This window comes from Lepus europaeus, chromosome 6 (genome assembly GCF_033115175.1).
Source record: "Lepus europaeus isolate LE1 chromosome 6, mLepTim1.pri, whole genome shotgun sequence".
Lineage (NCBI taxonomy): Eukaryota > Metazoa > Chordata > Mammalia > Lagomorpha > Leporidae > Lepus > Lepus europaeus.
The window spans coordinates 125,760,668-125,780,613 of record NC_084832.1 but is presented as its reverse complement, the minus strand read 5'-3'; the positions used below and the strand labels follow the sequence as shown (position 1 = coordinate 125,780,613).

At 41.4% G+C, this 19,946-nt stretch overlaps 1 protein-coding gene across 2 annotated transcripts in view; it reads left to right on the top strand.

The window, feature by feature from the left end:
- The window catches only part of ABCD2 (ATP binding cassette subfamily D member 2), a 51,674-nt gene extending 32,238 nt beyond the window's left edge, over positions 1–19,436 (top strand). For both annotated transcript variants that reach the window (XM_062195534.1, XM_062195535.1), the window contains 4 exons: positions 3,223–3,368; positions 7,402–7,486; positions 12,938–13,063; positions 18,025–19,436. In XM_062195534.1, coding sequence (XP_062051518.1) covers positions 3,223–3,368; positions 7,402–7,486; positions 12,938–13,063; positions 18,025–18,244 — 577 coding nt within the window. In that variant the 3' untranslated portion in view covers positions 18,245–19,436. The remainder of the gene's footprint in view (positions 1–3,222; positions 3,369–7,401; positions 7,487–12,937; positions 13,064–18,024) is intronic.
- Positions 19,437–19,946: the final 510 nt, after the last annotated feature.

Here is a 19,946-nt window from a genome sequence, read left to right as displayed (position 1 = left end):
GAGGGGGAGGCGAAGGTTATCCCACTTGGCACGGGATTCCCTTTTGGGGTGAACAAAATGTTCTGGAATTAGTGGTGATGGTTACCGAAGCTGTACTAAAATCCACTGAATTGTATACTATGCAAACGTGAATTTTATCAAACATGAATTTATGTCTCATTTTTTAAAAGCAATGAATAAGACCAAAGCTTTCTTATATTTCTAAAGATCTCATTGAAAAATCTTTCATAAATATATGAGTATAGTTGAAATGTAAACACTTGAAATTTGAAATAGTAGTTAAATATATTATATAATAACCTAATGCCATCTATCCTTCAGCTAAATGACTTGCATACTGTGGGAAATAGGTAGACATTTCATCTACAAGAGGCACATTCTGTTTAAATCCTGTCTCTCAACACACACACACACACACACATACACACAGACACAGTCTATACACTTTATACTTTTTGAAAAAATTAAGTTGCAATAATCATAAATCTTCACCCCAAACCACTTTAAAGGTATATTTTCAAGGACCAAGGATATTCCCTAACAGGATCACAGTACAGTCTTCAGTTCTAGAAAAGTTAACCTTGACGCAATATTGACATCTCGTCCACACTCAGAGTTTGCCAGTTGTCACAAAACTTGCTTTAAGGCAGTTTGTTTTTCTAAATCCAGGATCATGTGTTGCATGTTGTGCCCTGTTTCTTCGCATCTGACAGAGTTCCTTTCCCTTCCTTCCTTCCTTTCTCTTTCTCTCTCTCTCTCTCTGTCTCTGTCTCTCTTTCTTTCCTCCCTTCCTTTATTTCAAGACATCCGTATTTTTAGAGAGTACAGGACTTGTTTTTTTAACACTGTCCCTCTGATAGTTTTCTCATGAGGTGATTAAGGTTATGTATTTTTACAGTATTTCTATCTATATTAGTTTCCAAGAGCTATTATAACAAATTACCAAAAACTTAGTGGTCTAAAGCAACAGAATTTAATTTTCTCGCCTTCTTGGAGGCCAGAAGTCAAGCCATCAGCAAGCCCAGTCTATCTGGAAGGCTCCAGGGAGACTCCTTCCTGCCTCTGCCAGCTCCTGATCCCCGCGCACCTTGGATGGTGGAAGCTTCACTCCTGCGCTTGTGGCCTTCTTTCCTTCCCTGCGTCTCTTCTCTTTCTGTAAGGGCATTGTTGGATTTAGGGCCTATCTGATTACCCGAAGATTCTCTCCCCTCAAGATCCTGGACTCAGTCACATCTACAAAGAGCCTGCTTCTTTCTTTTCTTTTCTTTTTTTAACATGTATGTATGTATGTATGTATGTATGTATTTGAAAGGCAGCATTACAGAGAGGCAGAGGCAGAGATAAAGAGGAAAAGGTCTTCCATCCGCTGGTTCACTCCCCAAATGGCCACAACAGCCAGAGCTGGACAGATCCAAAGCCAGGAGCCTGGAACTTCTTCCAGATCTCCCACGAGGGTGCAGGGGCGCTGGATTAGAAGTAGAGCAGCCGGGACTCAAACCGGTGCCCATATGAGATGTCGGCACTGTAGGTGGCAGCTTCATCTGCTGCGCCACAGTGCTGGCCCCAAGAACCTATTTCTAAATAAGGTCAGAGTCACAGTCACGGGTAAGGGGGTTTACAAATAGGATCACGATCTTCTCAAATCCACAGTTCAACCCACTGTATTACCTAAATGATGTGTCTTTCTCAAAGGATGATACAAAGTTGTTCCAGATGTAGACAGAACCAGGAAGCCGGCAGTTGTAAGATAAAGCTATAAATTCATACTGATATTCTAATTCAAATTAGATTGTTCCTTGTTTCCCCCCATTGCATGTTTTTGTCTTTCTTCTACAATGAGAATTTTAGCTCTTAATGTTTTCAAAATACTTACCTATTCGACCAACCCTATGGTATACATAGTTTAAAAATTGCTGCATTCATATCATTACCCCAAATAAACTGCCAGATAAGGCCAGAGATTTCACTGTGGTTGTTTGTCTCTGAAATTATGCAGCCAAGTTCAAAAGTTACTCGGACCAACTCACCCCCATGTAGTTACGTTTTCCACTAGATATGCTGTTCCATTTGAACTCAGTTTTAGGCCTTGTTCCTCTAACTGTATGTATTTGTTGAACGGTAACACTTAACAAGGTACTAAAAGTAAAAGCTCCATGCAAGGAGACTGGGAAGTCAATCCCCTCCCCTGTCTGTACTGCCTTCTTCCCAGCCTCCGTGGGTAACCTGTTCCATTAACCTCTGGTGTACCAGTCCTGCTTTTTTCTGTAGAAATAAGCAGATACACATGTGTTTTGTTTTTCTTTCTTTTTACATGGAAGGTAATCTACCATATACCATTGTTTGTCACCCGGGGAAAGTTTTGTGCTCTGGGGACATTTCCCTTCGCCACTGGAGGGAGTAATGCTGACATCTAGTGGACAGAGACCAGCGGTGCAACAGCACGTCCTGGTGTGCTGCTGAGAAACCCCGCTGTGCATCTCACTGTGCGATGGCTTTGCACCTCAGCCAGCCACCCTGGAGCTACCCTCAGTCAGTTCAGTTTCCTCAGCCTCTTTCCTAGGTGCACAGTGAATACACTACAGTCTGCTCCGTCGGCCTCCTTTGCACAGGCATTTAAACAAAATCCTGTATTGTACAGCCTTCTCCATGTTTGGTATCTCTGGAAGTCTGTCTTCACACTGAAGTCCCAGAAGTGGGTCAAGGGTGGGTACATACGTTTGCCAAGTCCCTCCCAAAGAAGCTGTCATTTGCATTTTTACCATGATAGGAGTTCTGTATTTACACACAGCCTGCTAGTGAAGTGTTACCCATCTGATATGGGACTCCATGTTGTGTTAATCTGCATTTTTCTTGTTATGAATGGCATTTTTTTTTAGTTTCAGTTGTTCACATTGTTGAGTCAAATCCTAAATTTTATATCTGATGCAAATAATTTTAGGTGAAGTACAGAAGAAATCACCAAATGCAATGAGACAAAGTATACATTTCTCTGCTGAAAATGTTCGATGATGTCTTGCAGAAACTTTTCTTGTGTCTATGTCTCAAAAAATGTTCATGTAACTATAACAGATATTATTGTTTGTAGTGTTCATCACCAGGTAACGGATGTAATCCTAGACTTGTCATGTGTAAAGTCTGCTCTGATGTTTCTGGCCCCCAGGGTATCCCACTGAGCTAAAGTGACCTGCACACTAGGGTCGTCGTGTGCTTGGTGTTTTTCAGGCCGTACATGTCTCTTGGGAGTCTTCGGGATCAAGTCATCTATCCTGATTCAGTGGATGACATGCATGAGAAAGGCTATACAGACCACGATTTGGAATGTATTCTACACAACGTCCACCTCTATCATATAGTTCAGAGAGAAGGAGGTATGGTCTATCATTTTAAATGCTTTTAATTTCATTTCTTAAACTGGAGTATATATGTTTAATCTATGGTTTAATTTGAATATATGCAGTAATAGAAACATGAGCACATCAGTGTAAAAATGGTATCTTATGCCTATTCCTGATTGACATCTCCTTCTCTGCTTGTGCTGTGTTTAGTGTGGCACCTAACTTCCCAGCAAGTCTGTATGTCACAGCAGCCAGCATTTCAAAGCAGTTTTGTTCTGTTATGTTCAAATGTACAAGTGTCCCTGAGGCCACTGTCACTCTGCATTCAGTGACAGTCTGTGACAGAAGCATTCACCTGCCAAGCCCTTCACTTGCATTACATTTAATTATTCAGGATGTAGCTATCTCGGAATTTCTTTTTCATTTTCAGAGCCACAGTCTTACCAATATATTTTTTCTCTCTCGATCAGCACATAGAAAATTAAAGTATAAAATATTTGTGTTCTGTTCTTTTCAGAATAAGGCACTTTTGAAAGAGTAGCAATAACATGTATACACATGAGCTTTAAAAAGAATTATCTTCTTATCATCAAACTTCCAGAAAATTTGGTAATTCATATAATTTGAAAGTCTAAAAAAAACAACTAAAATAAGAAGCCAGAATTCCTGGTTTACTTCTGTGTGGATCTGCATTATTGGAAAAAAGTAGAGCAGAAAAGTGATTGAGGATGTGGACTTTGAACTCAGAGAATTCTGGAATCAAATCTTAGCACTATTGTCTGTATCTTCAACTGTAAATTAAGGTTTTGTGAAGATTAAACAGCATTTTGCACAGTGGCATATGAATGTACAAGAATTGGCTGCCAATAGTGATGCTGGCTATTGTGAAACTGACACTCTGGTATTTGTCTTTTTGGAATACTACATGATATTTTACATAGCAGTTTCACAGATGTTATTTCATTTGATCCTTACAATAAGCAAATAGGACAGACAAGAGAGATAATATTACATCCATTTGCATGCTATTTCCAATTGTCTGCTGTCTGTTTGCTTCCAGTGGTTGACTGTTTCGCAGCTTTGAAGCACTGTGGCAGAGTAAATGCTACATGGGCACCTTGTTAAATAAGTTTGCAATGCAGTGATCCTAATAGAATTTTATAATAAGCATGGAAAATTCTGTTGTTTAAGGTGCCATCAAGAGTTTCTAGAAGCAGTTTTAAGATTATTCCAACTTTAATAATGTAATAGTAATTAGTATGTTATATTGAGTTCCCACTGTTTGGAATATACCATATTGAGTAATTTATCCATATTATTTTATTTAATATTCACAGCGGTCCCGTGGCCTAGGTCTCACTATCCCCATTCTACAGGTTACATTCAGAAGGTTAGTAACTTGTCTCATGGCAAGTGGCAGGACAGGGAATCAGACCTAGAACTGACCTGAATGTTTATATTCAGTGCTAGGCTAGGCTCTTGTGCTGTGCTTCCTTCTTGTTGGATAGACACTAATCAGAACTACTGTGTCTTACACAAAAAAATTCCAAAGAAACGAATTTTACTTGCTTAGTCCGTAAGCAGGAAAACACTGAAAATTTACAAGTATATCACTTTGGAAGAAGCCTACTGAAGTTCTGTTTAGACTAGCTGAAATATGGAATTAAGAATCACCTTCCATTCCATTGAACAGGTTCGCACACACACACTCATACAGAGAGAGAGAGAGAGAGAGAGAGAGAGAGAGAGAGATTGAGAATAGAATGGGTAACAAATAGGAAGGAGTAAAAGGGTACATCTCCAGGAAGCAAGAGAGGCCTCCTCTTCTTAGCTGGCGTGGTCTCACTAGATCAGCATCAGAAGCAACCTGGTGACTTGGGGCTCTGACTTAGGAGTTCGGTGACCATGTGAGATCACATACATACACAATGCTTGGAGTTTGGCAGAACCAAGAACACAATTTAGGAAAATATATAAAAAGGTTAAGCTTGTTTTTACGCAGATACTTTCCTCTTGTCCCTTGTTCTCAGTGGGCAGGGAAAAATAATTTTTTCAGGCCCAGAACATTTCTCCACTATGTGGAAACTGAATCTGTTTTTTAAAGTCATCACTTGTATTTCATAAGTGTCATAAAATTCAGTCACAGGGAAAGTTTTGTTTTCAGTACTTTTCCCTAGGAGCAGGAGCAAGAACTTTGAATCCGGTGGTATTCTGAGATTTTCCCACCAATGTAAACTTATAAGAATATATTTGTATATAAACAGTTTGTAAAAGATAACTCCAGAAGATGAACAGTAGTCCCTCTTGGAGAGCAGAATTGGAAGTCTGTATGGCAAATAAAGAAGGTCTCTTTCACTCTGAATAAGTCTGCATTGACAGTTATTAATATATTGCTTTTAACGTCTTTCTGTTTCTTTAATTTTTTGGGTAGGTCTCACTTGCATAAATTTCAAACTTTGAGAGTATTTAAAAATGTACTCTAGGAGTGGGCAATTGGCTTCTGAAAAAATTTCTTCTTGTTTCTGTTCCCTCCCATCCAGTTATTGCTTATCCCTTATTAAGTCACCACTGTTCAGTTTCTTTTTTTGATCTTTTAGATTTTCTTTTATTAAATGCAATATATTTTGTAATGATAATTTTTAAAGGAAGAAGGTGTTAAGAAACATAAAAATGCTCTCTATGTTTAACAGGTAACAGATGCTCTTCTTTCAGGGGCTCTGGATTTTGGATGTCAAAGGAAAATCTAAACTCCTGACCAGTAAAAAACTCAAATAATCCTTCTGATGATTAGGCTTTTCTGAAGCCCAGTGCATTTAAAACAATGAGGACAGGATTTCCTATTTTCTTTCCCTTTGGCCAAGTTTATTCAGAAGTTTCAATGGCAGTGAAAATTCAGCGAGAGGAAAAGATGAGGGCAAAGAGCCTGTATTTTTTCCAAATGGGAGAGTTAAGTCTTGAGCACTGAGAATGTGGCAATGCAGCCCTCAGTGTGTAGCAAGTTCAAGTTCTGACGCTCATTTCCTTCTTTAGAAATCAGGCTCTGCCGCCAGTGGAACCACAGAGTGTTTTTTTTTTTTAAGTAATATTTTTTCTAACTATAAAATTGATAGATTTATCATAAAAAGTTCAAATATTATAGTAATGTGTAACTTTGAAGATAAAAGTCTCTTAATTCCAGTTTTACATGTGTGTACATATATGTTTATAGAAATGTATATGTATGTATATATACATGTGTGTATATGAAGGGATTTCAAAAAGTTCAGGAAAACGGAAAATAAGTTTATTTTGGTGGAAAAATTTTTGAAATCCATGATTGTTTTCCATAAACTTCTTGAAGACTCCTCATGTACTCTTTCAACTTAGTTTCTATAAAAACTGTCATAGACCCATTGCCTTGCTACTATGTGCAGATCTAATATATTTTTAAATGAAGACTTACTTTTTGATTAGCATTAAACCTGAAGACATTGCTGGAGATGGTATGCACAGATCAACTGTAGAAGCATCAAACAGAACTGGATATAAATCTTGGTTCTGATATCTGTGTATTCTTCGACATATAAAATACCCCATAAATTTTAGCCTATTCCTTATAAATGCATGTATAAATAACTGTCTTCTAAGATGATGACAAAGCTCTCTTAAAGTCCCAGGCATGTGGGAGCCACTATACGTGGCTCCTCTCTCACCCGCGATAGACTCAGACTTTACAATCGCCTGGTATGAGTTTGTTTATCTTTTCTCCCTTCACCCTCCAAGGTAAGTATGCGCCTCCTAGCCCTTTGGAGAGACTAGGAAGCAAACCAACTGTTTAAATACAAGTGCTCAGAATTCTTATAAGACAATTTGTCAGTGTAAGAAATTATTTCCATTAAAAGAATATCAGATCTACACCAAAATGCTTATTCGAGAGGCTCTGTCATTTAGCCAAGTGTATGTTTGGTGCGATCTCAGGCTGTCTTCATGTTAACAATTTGAACTTGCCAGGAATCATGTGTCCAGGTTGGAAACAGTAACAGTTAAACAAGTGAATTATAAAATAGCGATCTTTTTATTTCTGCAGGGTGGGATGCTGTGTTGGACTGGAAGGACGTCTTGTCGGGAGGGGAGAAGCAAAGAATGGGCATGGCACGCATGTTCTACCACAAGTAAGCTCGCTGAGTCCATGGGGCGCCAACGCACAGAGCTGACAGTCCAATGTCTGAATTTTTTTTCATGTAATGGAATTTCCAATTGTTTTATTTTTCTCTGTTTCTTTGACATTGGGTAAAGTTAGATGACATAATGTCCATAGGGCTAAATTATATGTTCATGTATCCTAAGTTTCAATGTAGGATCATTACTAATTTTCCAATGTGAAGACTACTTGGCCCTGATTACATGGGTGTAAACCTGGTAGGTAGGTCTTCAGTAACACTTCTGGATTAAATTATTAAATCCAAAATCATTCAGCTCTTTAACCTGTTAAACAGTTTCCTCCCTTTCAGAAATCAGAGCCATATCCAAAGGAAGAAGGAGCCAGCCACAATGTCCATGAGGATGTGGGAATAATTTCTTTCGAAAGAACTTTTCTCTTTGTGACCCACCTCGGAGCCTTTTGAATTTCAGGACAGCAAGCACAGGGCACAGGATGGAAACCCAAAGCCACCTAATCCTATCCTTGTGTTTGTCCTGTACTCTGCAAAAGAAATCTTTCTTGTTTTGATTTTTTTGTCTTTGATATCTGGCAAAGAGGAGGACCTGAGCCGTGCAGAGAAGGGGTGTATTGGGAACTGTATTAATCACTTCTAGTTCTTGGACTTCACCGGGAACGGGCCAAGAGTCATGCTCATGAAAGCATGAACAGGCCCCACGGTGGGGCAGACGTGACGTTCTCCAGTGAGTTCCAGTGGAAGCTGTAACACTTTTTCAGAGAACTTGAAGAAGCTAATAAAGATAGCAAAAGTATATCAAATATGCCATCTTGAACATTTCACAACTAGTGGCTATCAAAAGTTATCAAAGAAATCTTTAATTATGGGGGGAAAATCCAAACTTTCTCAAAAGATAGCAATTGTAAAATTAACCCCGTATTCTCACTATACTGATTTGGCAAATCTAACCTTTGCTACCTCGATTTATATACTCTTTTATTTCTGAGGCATTTAAAGCAATCCAAGTTATCATGACTTCTCCCCCTAAATACTTTGGCATCAATCTGTGAAATATTGGCACATTTTCTCACATAACAAATCATAGTCATACCTAATTACACTGGTAATTATTTAATCTTCTTGTACATGGTTCATATTCAAGGTTCGTGGTTGTCTCAAAAATATCTTTTTATGCTTGGCTTCTTCACACCAAACTCTAAACAAGTTTCACACAGTGTATTTTGCTCTTACATCTCTTAATTATTTTTTACCATAAAGAGTCTTTTTTCTTCCCTGGTCCCCAGTACCTTTTATGTCATGGGCTTGTTGAAGAAACAAGGTCACTAGTCATGCAGGATGTGGCTTGTTCTAGACTTGTCTGCTTGCTTCTTGACCCTTTTATCTGGTTCTTCTAGCTTCCATTTTTCTTGTACCTGGAAATTGGAGTAAAAGCTTGGTCAGATTTGGCTTCAGCCTTTTTTACAAAACTAGAAACATACAGAATGTTTATCATGAAAAACATTTAAGCAATTTTATTAAAATAGAATTGTATTAGCCTTTTATAAAGGTAGAAAATGTAGATAAAAAGGAGAACAATTTGTTATCTCATAGGTATAAAAACTATTAAAATTTGGGGATAAATTTCTTCCCAGTTTTGTTGGTAGACAAAAGTTGGTTGTTATTTTGATTGTTTTACTGTAGTTATTTCCATCAAGTATACTACAGTTACTTTTTTAAACTTTTATTTAATAAATATAAATTTCAAAAATACAACTTTTGGATTATAGCGGTGTCCCCCCCCCGCCCATAACCACCCTCCCACCTGCAAACCATCCCATCTCCTACTCCCTCTGCCATCCTATTCTTCATTAAGATTCATTTTTCATTATCTTTAGATACAGAAGATCAACTTAGTATATACTAAGATCTCAACAGTGTGCATCCACACAGACACACAAAGTATAAAGTACCCAAATAGACACACAAAGTACTGTTTGAATACTTGTTTTACCGTTAATTCACATAAGTATACAGTTCATATAGCTCTTTTTATGTCCTGTGCTCTCATGTACTTCTCTTTGTAATTATGAAACAACTAGCCAGAATTATTATTATTATAATATATGTACCAAATGTACAAATTTTAATACACAATTCAGTGACTTTTGGTAAAACTGTACACCATCACCCTCATCAAGTAGAGAACATGTCTGTCATCCTAAGAGTTTGCTTCCTGCCCATTTCCAAATCCATTCCCCATGGATTTGTTCTGTTCTGATTTCCATCATAAATTAGCTTCACCTCTTCCCCAACTTCATATAAATGGAGTCATATGTTATATATTGTTTTTGTGTCTAGTAGAAAGTTTTTAGGAGAATATACTGGCTGTGGTAATGACATGTGATTTATGACAATGTGCGTGGTTAGCATAAGAAAATGGTGGTCTAAAAAATAGGAACCAAATTTTGCAAACTCAGAGTACTTAGCAAAGTGTATTTGGAATGCTCTTTCCTTAGATGAGATTCACATGTAAACTCCAGAGCCTGACATTTGTGACCAACTGTTACCCACTCTCACCCCAAGTCCATCTGGGTTTTGTACCTAACTATGATGAAAGGTATAGTTGGTGAAGTGTAATGTGTTGGGATATAAAATATGGACACAAAATTCTCACCATGTCAGTATGTTAGTAAAATAAGCCCAAAGAGATTCCAAGCACCTCTAACTGGTAGTAGATAGTTGGTATTTGTGAATCCAATGCATTCTGGGTATTAGTGTGACAAGGAGTGACAATCAAGTCACAGGTGCGTCTTGGACAGAAAAGTCAGAAAGCCATAGAAGAGCAGTGAAGGGGAGCAAGTAGCTGAGAAAAGACCAAAGCAATCAGGAAAATAAACCCAGAGAAAGTAAAGTGTGTGGGCCGGTACCACGGCTCACTAGGCTAATCCTCCACCTGTGGCACCGGCACCCCGGGTTCTAGTCCTGGTTGGGGCGCTGGATTCAGTCCCGGTTGCTCCTCTTCCAGTCCAGCTCTCTGCTGTGGCCCAGGAAGGCAGTGGAGGATGGCCCAAGTGCTTGGGCCCTGCACCCGCATGGGAGACCAGGAGGAGGCACCTGGCTCCTGGTTTCAGATTGGTGCAGCGCGCCGGCCGTGGTGGCCACTTGGGGTGTGAACCAACGGAAAAGGAAGACCTTTCTCTCTGTCTCTCTCTCTGTGTCTGACTCTGCCAGTCAAAAAAAAAAAAAAAAAGTAAAGTGTGTGATGCTGAGAAACTGCTCCCTTTTCATTCTTGAAACCTTGGCGGTAAGCCTTCAAGTGTTAACATGGAAGGCCTGACCAGCTAACGTGGGGAGCTCTGTCAGGGAGCGTACCTGTCGCAGCAGCATACTCCTTTGGAGAAGATTTTAAATGGAGTGGTTACAGAATGACTGGAAACACCCTGTACTAAGGAGGACGCATCAGGTCCTTCCCAGGGCCGGTTCTGCTGATGATATCGAAGGAAGAGGGAAGGATAATCAGAGAAACAGTGTTACCCATGTCTGGTTTAGTAATGCGGGGACCAGAGGCCAGCTCCACTGCTTGTGTATTTCAGTTCATGCACTCTCTCTCTCTCTTTCTCTCTCTCTCACACACACACATACACACACACACCACTCCTGCCAGCAACACAGAACTGTGGCATCTGTCCTCTCTCTGCCAGAGGAGGGGTTGCTATGACAACAGGGTATAAGACAAGTAGGTTTTTTTCTAATTCTGAAATAGCATTTTTTTCCTCTTTAGCTCCAAACACACTGAAAAATAAGACAAGATTCCATGAACAAAATAGCCACTGGAAAGGGCCTTGCACACAGAGACCTATTTTATACATCCGCAAAACAGTAATCACATCGAGAGAAAGAAGTTAAACCAGAACAATAACCAGACACCTGCTACCCTTGACACTGTCACGGGGAATGTGCGTGATCCTCCCCCTCCTTGTGTGGACAGCACTGTTGGTGACATTTGCACCTGCGAGCCTTGACTGCCTTGACTGCCCACCTCGATTAGGTGACAGGAGCATGGCGCTACACACATTCATCTGAGAAAAGTCACTTACAGCACTAAATAATCGTTATGCTGAGCAAGAAATTACTGTTGATTTTTTCTTCACCATTTATCTTTTTTTTTAAAAAAAAAATTCAGATTATCTTCATGAAGATAATTGTCCTAGTAAATACTTGAAACTGATTTTCAACCCCAAAATGAATAACAAATGGCAGTGTCGGGGCTGGCTTTCATCCTGTTAGCTAAGTGAAGCTATGTTGCCAAATATCAACTCTGAAATTATTTCAAAAAGTTCATGGCAAATGCCTGTTACCAAAAACCCTGCTGTTTTTCCTTTCATGAATTTCAAGATAATTTCCCACCAAAATGAACTCAGCTTTTAATTTCACTTCCCACAAACTTTTTGAAGTACCCTTGGATAGAATTAAAGGCTGGAGAGGCTTTGGAAAGAAGAGAGGGAGCTGGAGGGAGGGGGGAATGAAAAGAGGGAGGAGCAGGAGGAAGCCTGGGCCGGGGGCAGGTTGCTCTCACAGATGCACCAGTCACCAGCATCGAAACCCAGCTAGGAAAAGAAATTATCAAGTACAATAGGAAACATACTTCACGGGTTGTCCCCCGGAGTGGGACCCTGGAGCAGGGTCGCAGTGTCGTGAGACGTCTGCCCTGACCTGCGCGCTTGCAGAGCCGGGCTGTGGTGAAGTGGTATCAGTAATGCCTAGGTGTTCCCCTTGCTACTGAGGTCATCTTCTTGTTAAGTCTTCGCCAGCGAGGACGGGGGCCTGCTGAATAATGAGCCGCCTGAGTGTGTTCTTCCTGTAATTAGTCAGACTGCGGTCACCGGGGAGGAGGCTGCCTTCTGCGGGACGTGCCCTCTGCCACCTGTGCTCCCTAGCTGTGAGTCATTCATCTGCGGGACAGCACAGCCCTTTGTAGCGGGAGCAGGGGTCAGAAAGTCTGCTTAGAGGGCACAGGGGGATAACTGCTTGTTTAAAAGAGTGAAGCTACTGTTTTGTTTCTCTCATCTAACAGCCTTAAATCATGTCAAATTCAGAGCCAGCATTTAGCCTAGCAGTTAGGAATACCTGGGTTCCATAGCTGACCCAGAACCTGATTCCCGCCTGGGAGCAGTAGTGATGGCTCCAGTAACTGAGTCCCTGCCACCCACAGGGGAGACCTGGGCGGGGTCTGAGGGCTTTGGCCGGGCTCAGCTTTGGCAGTTACACAGATCTGGGCCCTGAACCAGCAGATGGGAACTCTCCCTATGTCTCTGTCTCTGTCTCTCAATTAAAATAAAATAAAAACCTGTCATACTCTCTTTGGCGCCTTTGCAGTCGTTAGCATTGCTACTCATGTTGTCCAAAGAAAAAGTCAGAATTCAAACAGGAAAAATCATTGATTTATTGGTGTTTATTTTTTTAAAGGCCAAAATATGCATTGCTGGATGAATGTACCAGTGCTGTCAGCATTGACGTGGAAGGGAAGATATTTCAGGCTGCGAAAGGGGCTGGAATCTCCTTACTGTCTATCACACACAGGCCTTCTCTCTGGTAAGTATTTCCCGTTGCTTCCTAACTTGTGATACATGGTTTCTGCTTCTGTTTGTGAAATAATACGTTTGCTACACTTTTCACTGTGGAGAAAAGGGCGTGTCATTGGCTTCCTACCTGCATTTCTGCTGGGTTGCACACTAGCAGTTTAGATACCCCCAGCCTCGTGCTGTAGCTGTAATATTTGGCAGTTATCAGCACTTTCCAGTAATCCTGAAAAAATGTGACAAAACAATGATTTATTTGAACTGAAGACATTTTTATAATTCTATAGCATGTCCTGCGAAAGAATATATTTTTTCCATTGTTCTTTCAATCCTTTAAAACCCAAGAAAAAAATACCACAACTTAGTTTCTCCTAAATGATTAAGTCAATGAAGATAATTGGGGGAAAAAATTTTATTTCTGTTTTGCAGTAAGGAAATTGAGCTAAAATTTTTAAAGTAATATCTCATGAAACAGTGAGATTTTCATTTTTAAAAATCGTAAGCCTGTATTTTATGATCCTTTGGCTTTTCCACTGACTCAGTCAGGATGATGGTGGGGAAGAAGAGATAGAGCCCCTCTGTCCCCTCAGTGCACTTAAGCTCTCAGCCACCCTGCGGAGAATTCGTAGTCTGACTTCCCATTTGTACAGACGAGAAACTGAGAAAAGCGAGGAAAACGCCTTGCAGAGATCACACAGTGAGTGTGTCCTACGGTGTACACGGCTGTGTCTGTCTGATGAACCTGCCATCTCTCTCCTGTGTCAACCCTACAAACACTTTTCCACCCATGCTGCGTTCACCCTCCCCACACGTGCATTTCGGTTTTGTTCTGTTGACTCTACAGACGCTGTGGCCCCTGTTTGTCCAGAGACGGCAGAGGCTCCTCTTGTCTCCCTGTGGCAGGTGGCGGATGAGATCCCATGGCCAAGCTGTCTTGGCGTCCATGGCAGTGAAAGGAGACTAGCTAATCCTCAGAGCCCTGTAGACCTCTAATCTCACAGAGCATGTTTACATTACAATGAGGAGCGAATCATTACTGCCTTCACAGCAGACTTGCCTTGTTAACCGTCTGTTCTCACCCTTCAGGCAAGCCTTCAGATACTTGGGGAGCAGGGAGTGGAGGGGCGGTTCTTCCCCTCAGCATTGCTCCAAGTGGCCCTGCCTGTAGAACTCGACGATTTATCTCCGTAGAGGTTAAGTGGCACTGGGTGATGGGCTCCTGCTTCTCTGGTCTCTCCAGAGACAGACTGCCTGCAGGCCAGCACACATCCTGTCAATGGGTGTGTGTCCTTCTGACAGCTGCCTGCAGAGGACGTGGGGACAATGAGGACATCTGCCTGCATGGCTCTGAATCGAGGGTGACACACAGGCTGGCAGAGGCCTGAGCCCACCGGGACACAGTCCTGTCACTTCCAGACCTGCTCCCAGATACATCACAAGTTGGGAGACAGGGAATTATCTCTCAGTCGTGATGTTTTCCTGACTGTTCTAGCCGTGGGTTTATTTGCTTATCTGTCTCTCAGTCCCTTACTCAAGCCTACTAACGAGGCATTGGAAGTATGGCCAGGCATTGTCTTCTCCACTGAAGGAACAAATAGTTCTTTAAGCAAATAATAAAATCTGTAATACTGTGTCTTTTAACAGGAAAAACATATTTTTAATTGCAGCTATCATGGTACATTTCTCTATGACACTAAACATCACGGTAGTTCCACTCTGTGAATTACTTTAGCCATTGCATGTTGTAGACATTTGTCATTTCTGACTATCCTTTCTCTTAGGGGAAATGAAATTCTTATTTTCCCTGAAAAGATTTCAGAAGTGGGAAAAGATGGGCTGTATTTTTTTTCCCATAACCAATGGGTGATTATTGATTGCAAAGATTAACGTGGATGGCAGGCATTTTGATGTAGCAGTTAAGACATTGGTCAAGATGCATGTGTCCGGCCAGCGCCGTGGCTCAATAGGCTAATCCTCCGCCTTGCGGCGCCGGCACACCAGGTTCTAGTCCCGGTCGGGGCACCGGATTCTGTCCCGGTTGCCCCTCTTCTAGGCCAGCTCTCTGCTATGGCCCAGGAGTGCAGTGGAGGATGGCCCAAGTGCTTGGGCCCTGCACCCGCATGGGAGACCAGGAGAAGCATCTGGCTCCTGCTTTCGGATCAGTGCGATGTGCCGGCCTCAGCGTGCCGGCCAAGGTGGCCATTGGAGGGTGAACCAACAGCAAAAGGAAGACCTGTCTCTCTGTCTCTCTCTCACACTGTCCACTCTGCCTGTCAAACAACAACAACAAAAAAAAGAATCCAAAGGATAAGGAAACCATTGTTAACCTCTACCACATGCTATCAAGTGCATGCACAATCCTGAACCTTCAGCTTGTCATTTAACCTGGTGATTTAACCTGGTGTAGCTTCCCTTTTTACAGCATGTTAAAATCCTGTCAATAGGGGGTGGATCCCAAGGATCCCTGGGTTAATTGGTGAACAGATAAACAGAATGTTCAAGACCACCCAAGGCTGTTTTATTTAGCCATAAGAACAAAGGAAATGCTCTTATATTCTGCAGCTGAATGAGCCTCAAGATCATTCTCAGAACTGAAGGAAGCCCTTCACAAAAGGCCTAGGCTGGGGTGCCTCTGTTCATGAGAGAAACCCAGGATGGAAGAGTGCACAGGGACTGGAAGGAGGCCAGCGGTGGCAGTGGCAGTGGGGGTAGAGAGGAGGGAGAAGGAGCGCTAAGGACACAGGGTTTCTTTAGGGGGCAAAGGAAATGTTCTAGAATTAGGTCACAGTAACAGGTGCACAAGCTTGTGATAGACTAAAAGTTCTCAGATTTTACATGCTGGAGGATGAGTTTATCACATGTGGATTATCTCCATCTTTATTTTATTTCTTTAAAGATTTGTTTATTTGAAAGGCAGAGTTACAGAGGGAGAGAAAGTGACTTGGACTGGTCAGAAGCTAGGAGCCAGGAGCTTCTTCTGCATCTCCCACATGGGTACAGGTACCCAAAGACTTGAGCCATCTTCTACTACTTTCCCAGGCCATAGCAGAGAGCTGGATAGTAAGTAAAGCAGCCGAAACTAGAACTGGCGCCCATATGGGATGCCGGCACGGCAGGCGGTGGCTTCACCTACTACACCACAGCACCAGCTCCCCAAATTATCTCCTTTTTAATTAATTAATTTATTTTTAAAATTTATTTGACAGAGTTAAACAGTGAGAGAGAGAGAGAGACAGAGAGAAAGGTCTTCCTTCCATTGGTTCACTCCCCAAATGGCCACTATGGCTGGCGCTGCGCCGATCCGAAGCCAGGAGCCAGGTGCTTCCTCCTGGTTTCCCATGCGGGTGCAGGGCCCAAGCACCTGGGCCATCCTCCACTGCCTTCCCGGGCCACAGCAGAGAGCTGGCCTGGAAGAGGAGCAACCGGGCTAGAACCCCGTGCCCATATGGGATGCTGGCGCCACAGGCGGGGGGATTAACCAAGTGAGCCACAGCGCCGACCTGAATTATCTCAATTTTTAAAAAAGGAGGTGGAAACTGCTTGAAAAGGCTCATTAACCATAGTAATGGTGGTAGATAAAAGATCAAAATGGAGCAAGGAGAGAAGCTTTAAGGCTAAAGAGATTGTCTGTACTGAGGAGCAGTGGTCTATCTGCTTGTTGAATTCTTTATTTAGAGGAGGTCTGAGCTTGTGACTGTAAATCTTAAATAAATAATCTTAAAGGGAAAAAATATTTATCACAAAAATTAAAAGGAATAAAGGGAGGAGGAGGGGGGAAGTATCATTTTGGACTTAACATACATGAAATACATGAAATCTGTGCTCTTTCTATAAATTTTAAAAAAAGAAAACGTGAAGGTCTTACCTGGTGCAGTTCAGTAAGTGACAAAGTGCAGGGGACTCAGCCACCAGGGACCTGAGCCACAGACCCGGCTGTCAGCACACACGGCCCGCACGGCCCAGGAACGGGACAGCTCAGTCTTTTCAGAGGAGCTGGGCCGTCCCCTCTCTCACCAGGAAAGTTTCTCTGGCTCCGTGAAGCTCCCAGGGAGGGAACTGAGCTGTGCGAAGAAAAATTAAAATACATGAAGATGTGGAAATATCTTTAAAAGGTTCCATTCTAAGTGTTCATTTTTTATAAAATGTTTTAAAACTTGAATCATTGAGGCAGTTTTACTTATGTTAAAGAACTCATTCCCAAAAGATAGCATTTTGAGGAATTGCTCTTGCGTTTCCTTTATTTTCCGTAGTTTGTCTCGGCGTCTCTTTGTTTCTACTCACTTTATTTTCTCAGTTCTATTTCCTTATCCTAACCTCAGTGTGCTTTATCATTTACTCAGGAGGCACACTGGGTCATGAAAACCAATTAAACACATGCAACAGCAGGACTTTTGTAATCCACGCACATTCAGAATATGAAATAATGAATTAACAGGAATTTCCTCAAGAGTAGGTGAATGACTTTTGGGTTTAAAAATAATCATAGTTTTTGGTACCAGATAACATTTGTGACGGAGCAGGTTAAGCCACAGCATCCCTTATCGAAGCTGAGTTCTAGCTTCTCTGCTTCCCATGAGACCCCTACTCATGTACCTGAGAAAGCATAAAATGATGACCCGATTACCTGTGTCCCTGTCACCCACGTGGGACGTCTGGATGGCGCTCCAGGCTGCTGACTTCAGCCTGACCTAGCCTTGGACCGCTGTGGCCATTTGGGGAGTGAAGCAGTAGATGGAAGATCTCTCTCTCTCTCTCTCTCCTTCTCTCTTTGTCCCTCCCTCTCTCTGTCACTGCCTTTCAAATAAATGTTTCTAAAAATCATATTTAACTTTTCAGGTATCTTTGAAAATCAAATGTGAAATAGGTACCTTCACTTACAATTTTCCTTTGAATGTCAGTTATAATTATGAACCAGTAACTACGATGGCTTGTCACATTCATGGCTAATGATATGATTTCACTTTACTTCCACAGGAAATACCACACTCACTTATTACAGTTTGACGGTCAAGGAGGCTGGCGCTTTGAACAGCTGGACACTGCTATCCGTTTGACGTTGAGTGAAGAAAAACAAAAGCTGGAATCTCAGCTCGCCGGAATTCCCAAAATGCAGCAGAGACTCAATGAACTGTGCAAACTTCTCGGGGAAGACTCAGCTCTGAAGACAATGAGATACGCAAAGGAGAGCTCCTAGTTTGTTTTTAAAGGTAAATTTTAGGTGAAGACTCAGAGACACGGCCCCAGTGCATGCCGTCTGCTAAGCTAAGCACAGAGAAAGGAAGACAGCAGGAAACGTTTGACAAGATTTCACATCAAGGAAGTACCCGATCTGACTTTTCAGAAGAAAATAAACAGATACATTATGTAAGATTAGTCATTATGGCTTATGCTAATTCCTAATGAAAACCAAGTTCACCTGTGAAACAGGATTTTCTAGGTGAATTCGTGATGAATACCAGATTTACTGTGCATAATTGATGTGTCTGAAGCACTTAACCAGTGTGGGAGTCGTCTGAGAAAAGAAACCACTTGGGTTGATAGCAGGTGCATACCCTGAGAACTCTGGGCGATGTTTAGCCCATGGATGCTTGACATTAGGTTTCATAGCTCAAATTCATGCTCCTCATTGCTAGAGCCCACTGAAAAATAAAACCGTGTATAAAGTAGCTGGCAGTTTGATAAATCACTTCAATATTTTTAAACAATTCTTTGAATGGCAATGGTTGAAAGAAAAAAGCGTAGCTATGCATGAATGAACTGCCATGTTTTTAAGTTTTAGGCTGTGAACATCTTATTGCAGGCACATAAGTTAATTTTAATGACAATCTTACCTACTTGTTAATAAATCCTCTCATTTTAAGAGTTGCCAACATAGGAAAGGGGCATCCTAATCACTTTCATCTCAACCTGTTTTTTATTTTGCTTGGCAGCATTATCTATTGCAATTTCTGTCCGAAATACTCAGCCAAATTTTATGTCCCAGAAAGTCCACATTTTAAAAATTGCACACTTGCAGTACCATAACATGGTGAGGTATCCAAAAGTTCCTGGAAAATGGGATTAAAAGATAATGCAATTAAAAGATAATGCACATTTTCCATGAGATTTTTGAAGACCTCTGATAGAATATAGAGATTCTGAAAATCACAATAAGAACAGCATACACTGAAATAATACTTTGCAGTTTACAATGCCCATGTATTTCATGTCATGATATTCCTTGTGGTGATCTTTTGAGACATGTTGGTTCTCCTACTTTGCTTTTGAGAAAACTAAACTCAGATTTGCCCGAACCATGCAGTCTAGGTAGGGAGAATTCCATGGGTCACACAAAGTTCTCCTGAGTCCCAGCTGAGTAATGTTTCCATTGTTACCCCTGAAATCTAAGTGGGAGACAATATCAATGAAATTTAAGTGAGATATTAAAAGGAAACTTTGATAATGATGGCTTTATTGTTACTGGGTTATTGTTTACAAGAAATGAAAATAAGTGTGAAATGGAATGGGCCTTGGTGGCTTAATGTGAGCCAGGGAAGTTGGGAAATCTTACACGACCACATGATCTTACTCAACATTCATGTATCCCTAGTGCATTGGCGCTCAGAGGGCAATTAGCTGTGTTTTAGAGGAATTTTATACTTACTGAACATAATCAGAAATAGTTTGTATGGACTAGTCATATGAGGTAGAAATGTGTGTGGCCTGCCGATCAAAGCAGAACACCCAAAGCTAACACTACCGTCTCTTGCTACCTATGCCATCATCAAGATAGGCCAGAGAAGGAAAAAAGACCCGGAATGCTTGGATCTAGTAGCTTAGGATTCTATCTGTATGTTTAGGCACAGCCCTAAGAGAAGCTAAGTGAGTGATTCTTAGGCTTTTTCAGTTGGAAGAGT